Below are 18438 nucleotides of genomic sequence, written 5' to 3' on the forward strand. Positions count from 1 at the left end.
TAAGTATTCCTGACATTTTACTAATATATAAACCCGCTTTTATTTTTCCTGCTTATTCAGTTACAAAGACAATAATAAAACTAAATTATTATGTAATAACAAAACATCATATAAAGATAGTTCTGAAATTGGATTGACTTTCCCAAAACAAATATAATTATGGAATTTTGAAAGTTTAAGTCAGTTGTACAGTTGATGCTGATCTATAAAGATCGTGTTTGTATTCTCAGATTTACGATTTCTATATGGAGGTTTTGTGGTGGACCAACACCGTTTCTGCATGATTCTTTATTCCTTATGATTGTTTGCGTTTGGCATCTTATTTTTTCCTGTTACCATACTTCAAGAATCTTAAAATTATATTATAGTTTCATTAATTTTGATATACGTAATTGCAATAACTTGAACCAATAATGTTAAACATGTGAATGGAACAGTATTTCTGTTTGGTTTTGTATTCTAACGTTATACTCACCCTGTTTCTGATCTTCTCTTTCATGAATGGCTTTACGATGTTTATAGCTTTTACCATAGCTGGAGTGCTATTGATGAAATGTAATTGCTTTGGTCTTAATGGATATGATTCCTAAAATATAGAAAATGTAATTATTTATGTATGAAAATAAATAAAATAGCTTTATAGAATAATTTAACTCAGTTCAGTTAATCTATAGAAACGCAAAGAACAGCGGTGAAAATATATTAGTGAATTATACACAAAGATAAGTTATAAGTCTTGCAATATTTCCACAATTGAAACACTAGGAACAGGTATACGACGTGCTTGACCATAACTACAAGGTCAAACCGACTCAAGAGGTAGTGTGGCATGCGGATTATATTTAACACAGAAGCTGCCACTCCGTCAGTATTGTCAAACAGTTTTAAGTGGAACACACACACTGTCTCACTGGGAAAGAAGGGACAGAGAGTAACACAGCATGCATTAGGACATAAGTGTCAAACCGATTTTGCATATCCCAGTCAACTGTGATGTGTCATCTTCACGAACTCGGGAAACCATCACAAGCTGTTGCATGTGCCCTATGAGTTGAGCCCAGCTTAAGCCCAGAGAAGAGGATGTGTGCCGACAACTGCTGCAAAATCCTTGTCATGTGAATTTCCTAAAAAGATTGTCAAATTCTACGAAAACTGACGGTTTCTTCGAAATTCAAATATGCAAAAACAGTGGTTGAACGAAGGCAAACTTCCAGAACCGGTGGTCAAATAAGGTAGTTTCGAGTATAAAGTTCTGCTTTGTGTATGGTGTAATTATGAGGGGGAAATTTACTTCCAGTTCTTTTCAAACTGTTGTCCCATCAATGTCGGCTGTTTTTCCGAACAGTTGGAGGATATGCATCCTGTTCTACGCCCAAAATATCCTGCATTCGTGAGCCGAAAGCGCACGGTGCTGCAATAGGATAACATACAATCACACTCGGCTCGAAAAACCGAACAAAAATTTTGGAACTTGATCGCATCGAACTGATTTCATACCCCATCTGTAGTTCTGACATTAAACATTTGGGTTATTGCATGTTTTGTTCCATCACATTTGGGTTATTGCACTTTATTATATCACAATGCTTTACCAACCAGCAGGAGGTGAAACCAGTAGTGACTGTTTTTTCCCCTCAAAGGTCAAAATATGATATCGACGTGGAATCGAGGAACTGGTAGTACAGTGGCTGCAGACAGTTCAAACGAGGGGTTATACTTCGGATGATAAAACCCGCAGTAACACGCGCCGCGGAGCCACACTACGCGGATAGATAAATATTAATTTTCTTAAAACTGTTAAAAGAGTTTGTGCTGTAAAATATACTTCGGCAATTGTACAAAAAATTGCAAAGAAAATATTAAACAATTTAATATCGCTTCAAAACAAAGTACACATTAAAATAAGATAAATAAATATTGCGAAGTGAGACTCCGCGCGAGTGCCTTGATGTTACAATTGACCACGCGTGCTATGGAGGGTTAATCTAGTTTATTGCACTGTAATAAATGAAGGTGTGTTGTTTGTCATAGTATTATCATAGACTTATGTCTTATCCTTGTAACCTCATATCAAAGAATATTACTATTGAAATGATATGTCAGTTTCGTTTCCAAATTTCACAACGTTTAACTTGACTCAGAAGATTATTCTATCTACGTACACAGTGGCGGCAATTGAACCTTAAAAGTGTGTGTGTGGGATGGGGGGGAGGCAGGACATTATCTGTACATACTTGCATATCAATGTCAGTTTTCCTGGTTGCTTCTAACACTTCTTTTGACGAAAGTTTGTATAACTAATAGGATACTATCTTTTTCAGTTAAAATACCGTATATTGTATTTCATAATAAAATAAATAGACAAGAGCAACGCAAGTAGGTGCTAGCCCTTTGTACCCTTAAACAACGAAGATGTAAGAAGAAATTTGATTCACTGCTCATGAACATCTTAAAATTCTGTCTGGAAAATTGTCTGATCAATTTAATAAAAATTTGCAAAACAAATAAATAGAAAGGGTAATAGTAATCATAGTAATGAATACTGAGGCTTGTTTTGCAAAAGTTATATTGAAACCGGAGATTAATGAACAACTTATATTTTTAATTCTGCACATGCCATTAAATTTATGTTATTACTCTTAGAAAATGAAATACAATAAATACTATAAAATATGCTACATTTAAGGAAATACGCAATATTAATTACTTTGAATTGAAATTAAAACACAATTCTTGTAGCTTTCTTAACACCGCGGAAAGACAAAAATCAATACGTATTCACGCAACGGCAAATATTATATGGCACCATTTTTTTCTATGATCCAGTAATACATACAAAAATTTTACATTTCCAAATGAATCTATATACAGAAAGTGGTCACTTCAAAGAAGTGGGGGTGGGTCCCCTCTTGCCTCCTAATCGCCGTCTCTGTAAGTACATTATTATTACATTACAGCTGTAAACGAAGTTACACACTACTAATTTATGACAAAGAATACAACACTACATACTTGAGAGTCACTGCAAGTTGCCCACAATCAACTGAAACTTCTCACTGTGTGACTTGTGGCCGAATTTGATAGATATGTGCCAATTGTATTACTTGCGTGATAATACTCGTTGCACTCAGAAACTTTTTGAATTAGTCTTAAAGAAGAAATTACATGAATGGCAACAAAATGTTTTGGCAAGAAGTAGATTATCCTAAATCTTAAGAAATCCAACAGTCAAAAAAGCGAAATCTAAGATTAGTGGCATGGCATGATACTCTCACAGATTAACATCCACCCGCTGATACATATGATAGTTAGATGAATATGCAGATGCACTACTCCGAGGCTAATAAGCTACAAGTATCAATATAGTGTGCAGCAAAAGTCTACAGAGTTGGCGGCGACAAATCAATTCTCCACTTCAAAATGGACTCATTGTTTTTCCCCGTAAATGGTCCTTCACACTTGAGAAGAATATAATTTGAAAGGATTTAGATTGAGCGAATACGGTGAGACAAAGGTTCATTGCCATAATGGTGTATATAAGAAACTGGTTTTTTGCATGGGGGAACGGTGGCTCAGTTGTAGAGCTTTCACCTCCGGTGCTTGGGGCCCCTGGTTCGATGACAGCTCGCGCCGTGTGGACTTTGTGGTGGACAAACACCGTACTCGTGGGTTTTCTCGGGGTTCTCCCGTTTCCTTCCACTTTCTTCATTCCACCATTTCACTCATTTCTCATTATTACCGTCTCCTTTAGCCTAACCGGCATTAAACTTAAAGATTTCATTTCATTTCACTTGGTTTTATGCATATTCAGTTTTGGTTCATATGATCTGGCTCATGTTTTGTCTAGAATAGTGATACGGCTTTAAAACCTCTCCCTTGCGATACAATAGATTTGAGTATCGTCGTATCTTAGTAATTTCAGCACTTCTGTCAAATAATGTAGAACTCATGGGGACGCAATTTTTGGAACCAGGCGTTCTTTCATAATAAGGACAGTCGTAGACGACAATTTTACCTGTTGGTTTCTGAAGACGTGAATCGGCTGACGTTGATCTGACTTTTAGAAAGCACTAACAATCTGTACGTTTTCTTTACTGGCACTACGGTAACCCAGTTGAAGTATGCATGTCACATCCAAGGCGATCTCAGAAAAATCTTCATGAAACTGAGATGCTCTACGGCCGCAGACATATGCAGAGTTTTGAGAACATTGTGGTAACACGATTTTAGATGACCAACGCCCATAAGCCCTTGTCGCGACCGGTGTGAGCTACGTTGAAAAGGAGAGTACACTATACATACAGATGTGCAAAGCTCAAGGACGAACGTAATTTTCGCATGCTGTTTTCCTCTCAAGCGGCATACATTTTGTGGATAAAAAGTAGCGTACATTATGAAACAGGGAACCACAGAAAGAAAACGTGAGTAGAATTACAAAAATATTATTTCTACGAACTGTGTGTCATGATGCCTCCTGACATCACGAAAGAAGTGTGATGGTTCTTGAAATTATGTATGATCACCAAGGACAGGGATACATGTTTTAAAACGTGTTCCCATGCTGCTGACAATTGTGCTATGAAGTTCCCTTACTTTACCAGTGCTGTTGGTAACTGGTAGGAGGTTCTTACTGCACCTGGACATGCTGCAAGACGCTTTCTTATAACATTTTAAATGTCTCGATGGGATTCAATTCTGGAGAGCATGCAGGCGAATCCATTCGAACAATATCATCTCGTTCCAAGAGGCCCGCCATCTGCACTGCACGATGCGATCATGCATTGCAATCAATAAAAAAGAGGTTGGGACCAACTGCACCTCGGAAAAGATGCAGGTGGAGAAGAAGTACAGTGTCGCAATAACGTTAACCAATGAGTGCCACGCGTTAAAAAATGGGGAAGTCGGTATATGGTTTCAACATTATGACTCTTCACACAAAACATGGATCACCTAAGTGATCATGTTCGATAATGTTCGTGGATTCATTCCGTATTCTCATCTCTCATCAGTTGAGTGTACGTTCAGAATCACCACCAGTAATGCATCTGCTCTTATCGAAGAAGAGAACGCGACTCTGCTTCTCCTACAGAACCATCATTCATTTAGCCACTTCTAATAATCTCAATCAATAAGAGTCTCTACTGACATTGATTTTATTTTCTTATACACGTCAGTATAGGCGTGAACCATACTAGGTTATATATTGCTTGGCTCTGTAAACAAAAGTGGAAGATTTTAATATATCACACATATAAGAGACGCTACCTATGTATGAATTATATATTTTTGTGATTTATTAGCCACTCCTTTAACATATATTGAGTAGCTTCCTTTCAGATCTGACCCTTCTTTGTCCACATCTATGAACTAAGTTTCAGCTCGACCAGCGGACAGTGAGTATTTCTGCTGCAGCGAAGCTACACTCGCCATTCCCTGGGAAGAGTCTCATTGCAATCGAATTGGTCATATTATACTATGGTTATAATGAAACATTTTCTTATGAAATACGAACAAAATTATAAGGTGTCTTCGGGAAATTTTGCCTTGAGAAAATTTTGCCTACAAAAGTAATTTACCCCTTATGGGTTTTCCATAATAAGTGGCTTTTACCATACCGCATTAGCGTTATTAATGAAACATTAATCCATGAAATATGAACAAAATCACTGAGTCATTTGTTTTCAGAAAATGATCCAAAAAGAACTCAATCTCAAGAAAAAACTACATATTTTCTAAAGCGGTGAACCATAGTAACCTATATAACGTTCGACTCAGTTAAAAAATATAGTTGGACGTCATGACAAATTGCATTATATGTGGCACCACCTCCGTATGAGTTAACATTTGTCTGCAAATTATTAACGGAACGCTTAATTTACTGACCAGAACATTTTCTTGCCACCGCCGAAAATATGACGGCCACCAATTTCAAATTTGGTGAAAATATATTACTTAATATCTCCAATATATCCACCAAGTTTCATTCAGATATCACAATACTTCCATATATCTAAATAAAAAATGAATTAAAATTTGGTAAAACTTGGCTACTGTCAAAACTATGACGACCACCAATATCAGATTTTCAAAAGCATATCACTCAATATCACCACTATATCCACTAAGTTTTATTGAGATATCACAATATTTACCACATATCTATATTAATAATCACTTAAAATTTTGGTACAACTTGACCACCGCCAAAATTATACCGAACACCAACTATGGCAACGAAAATATATCAGTTAACAATCTCGGTGGCGGCCAGGTTACTCCAAATTTTTAAGTGATTTTTGATGTTGATATATGATAAACATCCTGATATCTCAATGAAACTTGGCAAATATATTCTTGATGTTGAGTGATTTATTTTTACCAGATTTGAAGTTGGTGGCTGTTATACTGTACATTCTGCGGTGGCCAACTTAAACCAAAGAATAACTGATTTTTTATATAGATGTTTGTTAAATCTTGTAATTTCTCAATGAAACTTGCTGGATATATTGGTAACATACAGTCAAATTTTCACCAAGCTAGAATTTGGTGGCGCTTGTAGTTTCGTCAGTGACCAAGTTATACCAAAATTTAAAATAATTTTTGATATATCATCATCATCATCACAGGTATTCTGCCTTTATTGGCAGGTCACTTGCCGCAGCTAAGAAGCTTCCTCGTCTTCGCGTATGATCTTTCTGTTTTAATATCATCCATTAATTGTAGTCTCCTTCGCCCCCTCCCTCTCATTCCCGCCACCATACCCTCTAGGACGTCCCTCATTATACAATTTCTTCTTAGGCAATGTCTCAACCAGTTTCTCTTCCTCTTCCTAATAATATCTAAAAGTGTTCTTTTCTCACCCACCATTTCTAACACTCTCTCATTCGTTTTCCGTTCGATCCAACTAATTCTTCTCCACACCCACATTTCAAAGGCTTCCAGTCGATTTTCATCACCTTTACGTAATGTCCACGTTTCCGCCCCATACAGTACAACACTCCACACGAAGGATTTTATGAGTCTTTTTCGCAACTCTTTATTCAAGGTCCCACAAAACAGACTTTTCTTCCTCCTAAAGGCTTCTTTCGCCATTCCTATTCTTGCTTTTATTTCACGTTCGCACTTCATGTTGTTACTAAGGATACTACCCAGATATCGAAAACTATTCACTTGTTCTATTTTCTCCCCTCTTAATTTTATATTTGACACATATCCCTTCGTTCCAATCACCATGGCTTTTGTCTTTCTAACATTAATTTTCATCCCATATTCTTCAAAGCCCTTTCTCATTTTTCTAACATTTTATTGATTTTCTTTTCAGATTCTGCAACAAGCGCCATATCGTATGCAAATCTTATGAATCTAATCATATATATGATAAGATATAGATATATGATAAATATTGTAATAACTTGATGAAATTTGGAGGTATACTGGTAATATTAAGATATATATATATTTTTTTTGTCAAATTAGAGGTTGTTGTGTCCGTTATAGTTTTGTTGTAGCCAAATTAAACGAAAATTTTAAGTGTTTTTATATTTATATATGGTATTTATAGCGATATCTTAATGAAACTTGTTGGATATGTTTGTGTTATTGAAATTTATATTTTCACCAAGTTTGAAGTTGGTAGCCTTTGTAGTTTCGGCAGTGTCCAAGTTACAATAAAATTGTAATGTCATATATATATATATATTAAATATCGGAATACTTCAATGAAAATTAATACGTGTATTGGTTAAGTTCTTTTACATAATTTCGTTGAATTTGAAATTGGTAGCCGTTATAGTTTCGGCGGTGGCCAATTTAGGCCAAAATGTTAAGTGATTTTATGTAGATATATGGTAAATATTGTGATATGTCAATGAAACTTGTGGATAGATATTGAGTGATATATTTTACAAAAAGTTGAAGTTAAAGCTGTTATAATTTCTGCGGTGGTTAAGTTATACAAAAGTTTTAAGTGATATTTAATATATATATATATATATATATATATATATATATATATATATATATATATATATATATATATATATATATATATTGTGCACAATGAAACTTGGTTAATGTATTGGTGATATTGAGTGATTTTTTCACCAAATTTGAAATTGGTGGTCGAACTAGTTTGGGTGGTGGCCAAGAAAATGTTCCGGTCAGTAAATTAGACGGTCCCATTAATTAACTTACATCGATTAACGTCCTTTCAGACCGTCCACGTGGTCTCCATCTATATATGTGTTAAATTTTAGTTCTATCACCTAAGTAGTTTGTTCTCTAGCGAAGTGCAGTTGTTATATTCATCATTCCTTGGGAAGATTCTCCTTGAAGTCGAATCAATGAATGATTTACAGTGATATGCAGATCTTATGTATTAAATAAATATAATTTTATCTTCTTTGTACGATACTTGCCTCTTTTACTACTTCATCTTAGTAATTTCTGATAATTCTATCGTTGTGTATCGATAGGTGTGGAACATTTGAAAACGGATTACTAATATTTAAAATCCTATATACTATAGTATTTTGAATATGAGAAAAAAAGATTATTTCTGTAAAATACAATGAAAGAATAAGAAATCAAGAAGAAACTGCATGAACAGTACTAACTTTACTTCAATCGTTGCTTTCAACGTAGGTTGAAACGTAAATTTTGACGCCAATATCGTATAAAGGGACATTCGCCTTTTTCCTTCTTCTTCTTCCAGAAAAGGTAATACAACAAATTTATGACTATTTTTCATTTTACTGTTTCACCTAGATGTGCGTACAATCGCCACAAAAACTATTTACGTTTCAATCAATAACTTAAACATAAATAGTCATTACCATAACTAACCTGTAAACATATTAAAGCTTGCCTTCTCTCAAGCAATGTTGGCAACAGAAAATGTTGTAAAGTGTACTTAGAGACTTCAAATATTAAAACATCCCCTATTTTGAAATCATCTAATAGATAAACCATTTCCAAACCGAGTGTAAAACATTTCATAAAGTTCTTGTAACTGTACTTTTTAACATCAGAGTCACGGAGGCCAATGATATGGACTCGGTATCCTTCTGGGGTCAGTTTTGGTAAAGGAACATGGAACCTGTCAAGAAAGAAAGAAAATGTAAGTATAGTAAGTTATACAGGAAGTACATGTAAATTGTTCCAAATAAAATTGGGATATAGAAAACACAAGTAGTATTAGTAAGCACAAATAGGATGTAGTTTGGACAAGGCTTTTTAGTAAGCCCAACCAGTGGTGCCCACCCCCCCCCCTTATGTCTATGACGCACCCCCCCCCAATTGTCTATCCGTAGGTGTTCTTCCATGAAAAAATCTTCTTTTCGATTAATTTTACCCCCCTCATCAAACATATTTATATAGATTTTAACCCCCCAAATATTTCAATGATGCAGTTTGCGTCATAGCCCCCCCTTGTGGGCACCCCTGAGCCCAACTACTCATAGCAAACATATGTTTACAGGAAACACAAACGTTATATGGAAAACCCAAGTGAATTATCTTAAACACAAGTGGTTACAGTAACACTAGCGAATTATCTTAAACACAAATGGTTGGGTAAAACACAAGTGGGTATAGTAAACACAAGTAGTGGCAAATAACATACGGTAGCAATGAAGTTTGAATCCAACGAAAGAACATGAACATTATACAGAAGAATATATTTTACACAATACAATAAGTGTATAAACGAAAACTTGGATTTACTGTAGTAGAGAATCTTGGATATTACATCCAGAATCACTAGGATCTATTAAACATTGCACTAAATCATCCTCCGTTTATATGATGCTGTATCTACACCAGATAAAAGTTTAAACTTTTCAACAATTTTTGTTCCGCGCTCCAGGGAAGATTCATTCGAAGACACTGGAGCTTTTGACGACTGGAATGAAACTTGGCCAAGCTCTGCAGTTCTAGTCTTGTCACTTATTATGGTTTGCCTCAACACTGCCTATTTTAAATGGCCCCTATTTCGTGATTATAGAAAAGTAATTTCCAACTGCTATAAGACTTTCCGATCTTTCTTTGAATATTCACTGAACTTCTTTGCTCATTTAAAAAGAAGGATTGTTTTCAATAGATCATCTTTTATCAATGACACATATCTGTCGTTTGCCTCTGTGTCATAGCTCCTAGCAATTTGAAAGCTAAATAGACAATGGATTCAGTTTTGTAATAATCTGTTCCGTTAGATATAAATCTACATCTACGACAATTCTATAATAAAATGTTAACAGTTTGGGTATACATATGTCATTATGTTTATGCATGTATGACAGAAACAGTATTGGATCGATTGTTAAGAAAATTTTCACTAATATCTTTATTATAATCTCAGAATGGTTACAGGCTACCTATCGTCATGCTTTGAAACCATTAAACCGAAAATAGCGTGAATCATTGAACAAATTATGTAAACATCTTATTACATGAAAAATATTGTTGCTTCTTTTGAATAATGGGTAATGGAGACACAATAGTATACATGGGGCTTCAGAAAATATTAATATATTGTTCATTTCCACTAATTCCATATACTAAAAACAGGGGAGAACTGAATAATCTTTTTCATCTTTTTAAAAAGGTACAGAAACATAATTTGGTACCAATAATAGGCTAATATCACAGTCACTTGAAGTAATTTGGAAACTAGCACTCCGAAAGCAAGGGAGAATTTATTTTTGTTTTCTCTGAACGGTTAGACATAAAACTATGCGACTTTGTATTTCTATATAGGGGCTCTTCAAGACACAAATTCTCACTTGAAGATGAAGATTGAAGATGAACGAATTTTAAATGTCTCTACCCTGGCAGTATATTATGGAGTGAAAATATAAAATGTTATTTCATGTTTTTCTATATGTCCGGCTATCAATAATCTATTTTATCAATGCTGTCTCATGTAGGAAAACTGTCAAAGAAGTTTGCTGTCCTCATATTTCGATTGAAAATTTCCTTCCTTTCTCATCATATATATGTAAATCAATTATTAAATAGAAATATTAGGATTCTGCAGCTAATATTTGGAATAATTTCATGACAAAAAAAGGTTGGAAGAGATTTGACATGTTTCGTACGTGGGACTAAATCCATGGTATGTATGCTCTCCTGAATGAAGTTTCAAATCCGAAAATAGATCTGTAAAATTCAAATTCGACGTTTGAACTAATATACTACAGAGGTGCTTACGTGGTCTTTGCGGGCTCTCAAGCAAGCTAGCGCAAATCTCAATTTTATGTTCCTGGTAGAAGTAGTACCCCAATTTTCTCATCACTCTTTGAGATCGAGTATTTTCCATTTCGTAAATGAACTTACAAATATCAATACAAGAAATATTATATCACTTTAATATATTCAAGAATAAACTCAAATGAATATTTTATATTCTTCGATGCAATCATTAATTGTGTCAGGATACTAAGACCTGCTACACCGTTGCCAGACTTTGCAAGTACAATGATGTTACTTCATCAAGCTGCTCATTAGGGGGATGAGTCAATTAATTCCTTGAATATACACAAGAATGGTACTACACAGTGTCCGTTCACAACCAGATAATGTTTATGGAAGTACATAACCATGATTTTTTATATCCTGCACATTTCAACGAAGAATTATGTGAATTCTGTCTGCGACTCGACAGATTGATCGTGGCTGAGCAAAAATCTGAACCTAGCCTGATATACAAAAAATCTTGCGTACGATACAAAATTCTTCTAAATTTTGCCTCTCCGCATTTTTTAGACTAAAAGTCAGCTTTTTTCTCTTAGTGCAGGATTACACACAAACACAATGTATGAGCAATTAATCATTTGACAAAACAGAATAGAATGTATAGATAGTTACATTTACTAAGAACTAAAAACAATACCAATTATCCAAGTGTATTATCATTTCTTGGGAAAGAGGATCTCTGTTGGTGCAGAACTGTGGAACCGCTGTACGCATTGTGAAGAGCATGTCCAGTTTTTTCTTGGTTTTCTCCAAACTGAAACTACAACCTCGGAGAAAGTTTAAGATAAACTTATCATCTGAAAGAAGAGAAAGAAAATAATAACACGTAAAACGCCGAGATTTAATGACTATCTTAATTATATTTCTCTTAACTTTCTCAATATGAAAAAGTGAAATTTGAACAATGCACGCCATTGAGTTATCTACAATCTTTCAATTTATATTTGTATTCAATTATACATTTTAATAAGGATAGCATTGAAACATTTGATGCATTGCAAAGAAACATTTATCAGCGTACCTTATAATAGTAATGATTGTGATAAGGTATACTTATTTGTGTTGTTTTTAATGGGAATAATTCATTTAATATATCCTACCTGGTATTAAAAGTGCAACACCACCAAGCAGACAAGATAATATCAGCAAAGTTGGCCGAACGATAGCTGATGGTACAAGTAGCAAGTAATAAAACTTACAGCTCTGTGTGCTATGCGTAACAATGTCTCTTTAGCAGAGCAGAACTGACGACGGTCAGTAGTTTCTGGATGTGGACACACCGCGGTCGGTTAGAAAGGCCGCAACACGCGAAGCATCGAGAGAATGAAAACTTGGATCTCTGCCTAGGTTATGACAAGTCATATGTCTTCGAAGCTATGCCACAGCTCATCAACTGTAGCTGGTGGAATTTGCAGATATGAGAGGCGTTGTGCAACCATTGTATTCACCAAGAATTTTTTGAACAGTATGTGCAACATGAGACTGCGTGTTATCCTGATGAAATTTCGTTGCTGGCAAGATCTGGATTAAAGAGAGCACAAACGGGTTCAACATCTCGTTTATCTACCGTTTGCTGCCCAAATGTCTGTCAACACTTATGCATAGAATCAAATGAACAATTTACCATAAAACCCGGTACCATACCGATGTTGCGATTCAAATTGCAGGTGTCACCTAATTTAGTGCCACGGTAGAGCCAAATACTAAAGTGGAATTCGTCTGGAAAGAGAATGCCCTGTCATTTCTCTCTTCATGAGCGACGTTTGCAGCACCATTGTAGTCGACGATACTTATGCTGGTTAGTCAATGGAAGTAGCAACGATGGGCGCAATGCAAATATTACTTGCTATGTCAGACGACGTAGGACTGTTCGTGGCAACACTGAACGCTGTGTAACAGCCTCCATTGTTGCGCAAGTGGACTGTCCAATCCACGAGAATAATACTCGAAAGCCATCTGCCATGACGCAGTCGATGGAAATCGTAGTGCCTTCGTGGAGCCATCGAATTCATATCCGCTGTACTGGGCCGCATTCCATCCAATACGGATACCAGAGATAAACCACACTCGCAACACGCCACTCTTTGTCCACGATCAAAGGCCAAAACTAGCTGAAAGATTTCGCGTTCGACTGTCGCATTCAATGACGAGGTACATTTTTTTAACTTATTGAAACATTCACGTCACACAAACTTTCATCTACCACTGTACTATGACTCTCTGACCGACCTTTGCTTGCTCTCACTAAATAGTATGCCCGGCGTCTCTGCTGCTATACGGGTCTGCCGTGATAATTAATTATCTTTCTATTCTACATGTATCTGAAAATTTTGAACCTTCTATTATGTGTCTTTCTTGGGTTATGTTTAAATTGCAAGAGTATTTCTTATGAGTTATATTAAGGTACTCTTACTTTATTATCTTTTTTTTTTTTTTAAATAGCATAGCAACAAAGAATGAAAGTCAAAATATTAATCTAGACACTTGGTACTTAGAGAAGGCTATTAAATGAGCTAATATCATTAATTTGCATATTTCTTATAATAATTATACCACCTCTCGTCATAATCCATTGGGGGTGCGGTGGCTCAGTGGTAGAGCGTTCACCTCCGATGCTTGGGATCCCTGGTCGATTCCAGCTCGCGCCGTGTGAACTTTGTGGTGAACAAACACCGTGCTCGTGGGTTTTCTCGGGGTTCTCCCGTTTCCTCCCGCTTTCTTCATTCCACCATTTCATTCATTTCTCATAATCAATGTCTCCTTTAGCCTAACCGGAATAAACGTGGGACGTAAAACTCAAAGATTTCATTTGTTTCATAATCTATTACATGCTTTGCCAACCCATTTTACCCTTCTTACAAGATCCTTTGTGGATAAATAGTTACTAAATCATTTCAGTGGGTGATAGATCTAGGTATGATTTCCAGTGGAAGTTCATACATTTTGATTTGCACGTTCACATTCCATATATTTTAGATGCTCAAACGGAACATCATTTTTGAAACAATATCCTTTCTCTTACTTATTAGTTCATCTTGCGAGTATTTCTTGAAAAATACTTCGTTTCTCTTTACCGTTTTCTATATTATTCCTTTCTTGGAATTTGAACTCCTATGAGTCTTTTACTTCAAGATGAAATTTGTGGTTTTTCGAAGCATGTATTGTATTTTGTCTCAATATTAGTATCGTTCTTGTTGAAAAACTGTAATCTATATCCTATTTCTTAGATACACAATAGATAACACTTGCTTGGAAACTTGATATATTCAATAATTGGAGTTTTCCTTTTCTTTATAACTCGAAATGAAGAGAAAGTTTAAATTGTTAAATTTACTTATTGCTATTGTAGAATTAAATTAAAAGATCTTACTCTGTTAATACCATTTTATTGGATAATGAATTGAGGCAAAGAGGCTGACTTCTATACTTTTGGTGAGAAATCAAAAATATAAAAAAATTATTTAAGAAACCTTCTTACCTTGGAATGTCCCCAAACATACTTCTTTAGATTATATATATATATAAATGGTAGATACGTTAGACAAAACCACAAAACGATATTATGAATAATTCAGATCATAGGACAATAGTTGATTCGATATTCTGCATATAAAAATTAATGATGTAGTAGCTTTATATTATTTAAGTAAGAACAATATAATTAGTATTACCATGTTAGAATTAAGATCACTGTCATAAGTATTACATTATTACTGGTAGATAATCTAAATCTTTTCAAACTGACTTAGCCCTCACGGTGATACATATCTTCTTCTATCACCAGATAATAAAAGCAGTGCCAAAACTCGAAATAATACTAAGTTCACTCAGAAAATTCATACAATACTAGAAAGAAACAAAAGAAGACTCTTATATTCATTGTCTTATTCGAATGAAATTAGCACCATAGAATGTTTGTTCATACTGAGTATGACAATCTAAATTATGAGGTCCTATTACACAGGCACATTAGAAGGTAAGTTGATTACGCGTACAGTACTTTTAGAAGGATACTGATAGTGGTTTGAAGTTCATCATAACATGATACTTATGATTTTGCGTGCACAACAATGTATTTTTGAAATGCCAGAATTACATCAGCGAACTTATATTCAGCGTGGTTGTATAGTGGGGCTGTGACAGACTGTAATGTTGTCACAGATGTTCCGCTGGTGAATCGTGACGTATCAGCAGTTCACCGATGATGTTGACTATGCAAGAGAGATCGTTGTGATAGCAGATGTGTGTCCCGTGAAGCATCGGGGAGCATTTGGACAGAAAAATTGTTCTATTCAACCTAACAGAACGACGATTGTCGATGAAATGTGGGTCACTATAATCTCTAATGTAGAAGCACGGATATGAAACAATTGGTTATTGGAGGCAGACTTAGTTTCCGGCACTCGTACGATTGTCTTTGATACCCTTTCATCGCTGAGAATCGGTAGTGTATTGCGCTGTCAAAAAAAAAAAAAAAAAAAAATCAGTATTTGAACATTTTTTTAGAAAACACTATTGCTCGTTGTTCAATACGTCCAAAAATGTCCCAGAATGTTCAACAAGTAAACAAAAAAATGTGTGAAATGCCTCCTAAGAAATGTTTATAATGGAAAATATCATGCGAGTGTTCAAAATATACCTGAATTTATGTATCCAATAGATATATGGAGACAGAAAAGAGTTTTAAATAGTGTTAGCTATTAGCATTAACATTACCATTTACCAGATAGTACCATTTACAAGTCATTTCGGCCAGTATACTCATTGGACACATCTAAAATTCAGGTATATTTTGAACACTCTTAGAATTGTTCATATTAACTGTTGCTAGGATGCATTCTAGACGTTATTTGTTCTTTGATAGATCGCTTTAGGACATTTTAGGTCATATTCAACGATGATCAAAGGCCGATTCTCCTTAATGGCCAAACATTAGTTTATTGTTTGAGGTGTTGGATGTCTGCAGTGGTATTAAGAGACGGGAATCGTTTCTGTATAAGATACAGTTATGACAGTATGCGTGTCAGTAGACTTGATATTGAGCGGGAAAAACAACTTGCGATGCAGGATCCACAACTTAGTCTAGCAGCCAATAACACTTCTGTATGCAAGTCATTGCAGAGAGAAAATTATTATTGAATTGATTAATTGGATGCATAAGAAGGATAAAAATTTTGGTGGAAATGCCTGCCCTCACACTTTTTCAGGAATAGCGTCATTCAAAATGGCTACCTGTTAACCCTGACATGGCTTAAAGTATTCAAATGGAACGCCCTACAGACATAAAAATGAAGTAAGTCTACCAAACTTACCATCTATGAATATATTAGCGAAGTGACTTTCAAATAAAAATTATTTTCTCTCTGTAACAATCAAATATAAAGAAAAATTCTAAAATTGTATGTGGAGAATGTATTCGTACAGCTGGCTTATTCAAGAAAATAATAGTTAATTGCATCACTTTACAAGTAATTAAAACTTTGTAGAGTTTCTTTTAGCAGCTACAATTGCCTGAAATCTTCTGTAAATGGGAACGAGTAGGTTTGCTCTATTTATAGGTGAAATATTGTCACATTCTTCCAATAAAGTATTTTTGGGAATCGCTTTATTAGAAATAACCCTGGGGTTATTATTTACGTTTTGTTCTGAAACTTCCCATAAATGCACTATGGAATTTATGTCTGGTCACTACGTGTGTGTGAAAACTTGTTTGAGCGCATTATTAATATTCACATTCCACTATTATTAGATATGGTATGTTTTGTATCCTTATCATGCAAAAATACGAAGTCATTATTGGGACCCATTTTTGCAGTTCTTTGCCGAAGATTGCTATTTAAAACATTGATATGTTTCGGTTCATCGTTTCTTCTAGAAAATACAAAGTCTCGACATCAACAGCACTCATTAACCGGCAAACAAGCATGCATCCTCAGCATGTTTCGCTATGGAAGAACGATTTTTGGAATCGATCTCTGTTCTCTTTATTCTTCGCATAGTTTTTCTCCCATTTGACCCAAAGAAGCTGTACTTAACTCTCGTAGATGAAAATATCTTTGTTTCAAATGTCAAAAAGCATAAATAAGCCCTTAGGAGAGAATTTCAGAGGCTTCTTACGATTACTGTTAATCGCCTAAGTTTTGTTTCTTGAGATACGGCAATTATAGCATGCGGTTTTAATACATTACTCACTATAGCCAATGATACCTTTACTCGTCGTCTCTGCAGCTCATTTTCAAACTGAGGGGCACTTATCTTTGGATTAATTTGATAATATGCACTATTATGTTCTTGTATATATTTGATAATTCTTCTGAGCGACCACTTCTAAGTTTTCAATTGACTTCGTATTGTTGAATCTAATATCAACTGTAACACTGAGGGAACTCGTTCCATGGTTTTTAGATGTTTCATACACCTATTCCGTGTAATTGTGAAACCTGTTAATAATTTTTCTTCCATTCTCCGTTGTTTCTTTTCCTTTGTGACCCATCTTACCTTTTACTAAATGTTTGCGGTGAACGCAGACTGAGAATAGGTTGATACTTCTGTCAGGATCCTTCTCATGCACCAATGTACCAAGAATAATCACACTAACAGTGCTTGGCAGGTATCTTTACTACGAGCAAAACTACGATGTACGAATACTTTTTCCATGGGAGTAAGACGTGAAACCAGCAAACTACATTGAATAAGTGGCGCAACCGGTGAACTAATGGTGCAAGTTAGTGTAAACGTAAATGTATGACATATATAATCTCAATTTAATTTACTCGTTAACAATCGTAAACAAACGCTCATTCTTCGAAAATAGTAACTGTAAAAATACTTTTTCGAGTCATTGTAGTAAGTACCGTGTTTTACAATATATCAGAAGTAGTACTTTCACAAACAACCTCATAACAATATTCTAAATGATTAAACAGTTGAATTTTTTCCCAGTAGCTTATTCCTTGATTAACGTAAGTTTGTTCCTGGAGTCAAGAACCGAATGAGACAGCTCTCATCTGCTCCACTACTCATATCGAGACCTTAAAAACTGTTACGCCATATGCTTCATAGCTAGTAAAAGACAAGCGATAGTGCCTGTTTGAACCTGAATTCGGCTCTTGTGACATCATAAATAATATGTTAAACAAGGCTAGTTGCAATCTACATTAATTAATCCTCGAAACTTCTGTTACT

The 18438-nt window shown here is 35.1% G+C and overlaps 1 protein-coding gene across 1 annotated transcript in view; it reads right to left on the reverse strand.

The window, feature by feature from the left end:
• Positions 1-18438, reverse strand: part of LOC145679277 (retinol-binding protein pinta-like) — a 71958-nt gene that overhangs the window by 12973 nt on the left and 40547 nt on the right. Inside the window, exons 3-5 of the mRNA XM_081749865.1 lie at positions 11891-12050; positions 8845-9097; positions 476-586 (exon numbers count right to left, since the gene is read on the reverse strand). Of these exons, the coding sequence (XP_081605991.1) occupies positions 476-586; positions 8845-9097; positions 11891-12050 (524 nt within the window). The remainder of the gene's footprint in view (positions 1-475; positions 587-8844; positions 9098-11890; positions 12051-18438) is intronic.

Source organism: Thermobia domestica, chromosome 2 (genome assembly GCF_964235325.1).
Source record: "Thermobia domestica chromosome 2, izTheDome1.hap1.1, whole genome shotgun sequence".
NCBI classification, from domain to species: domain Eukaryota; kingdom Metazoa; phylum Arthropoda; class Insecta; order Zygentoma; family Lepismatidae; genus Thermobia; species Thermobia domestica.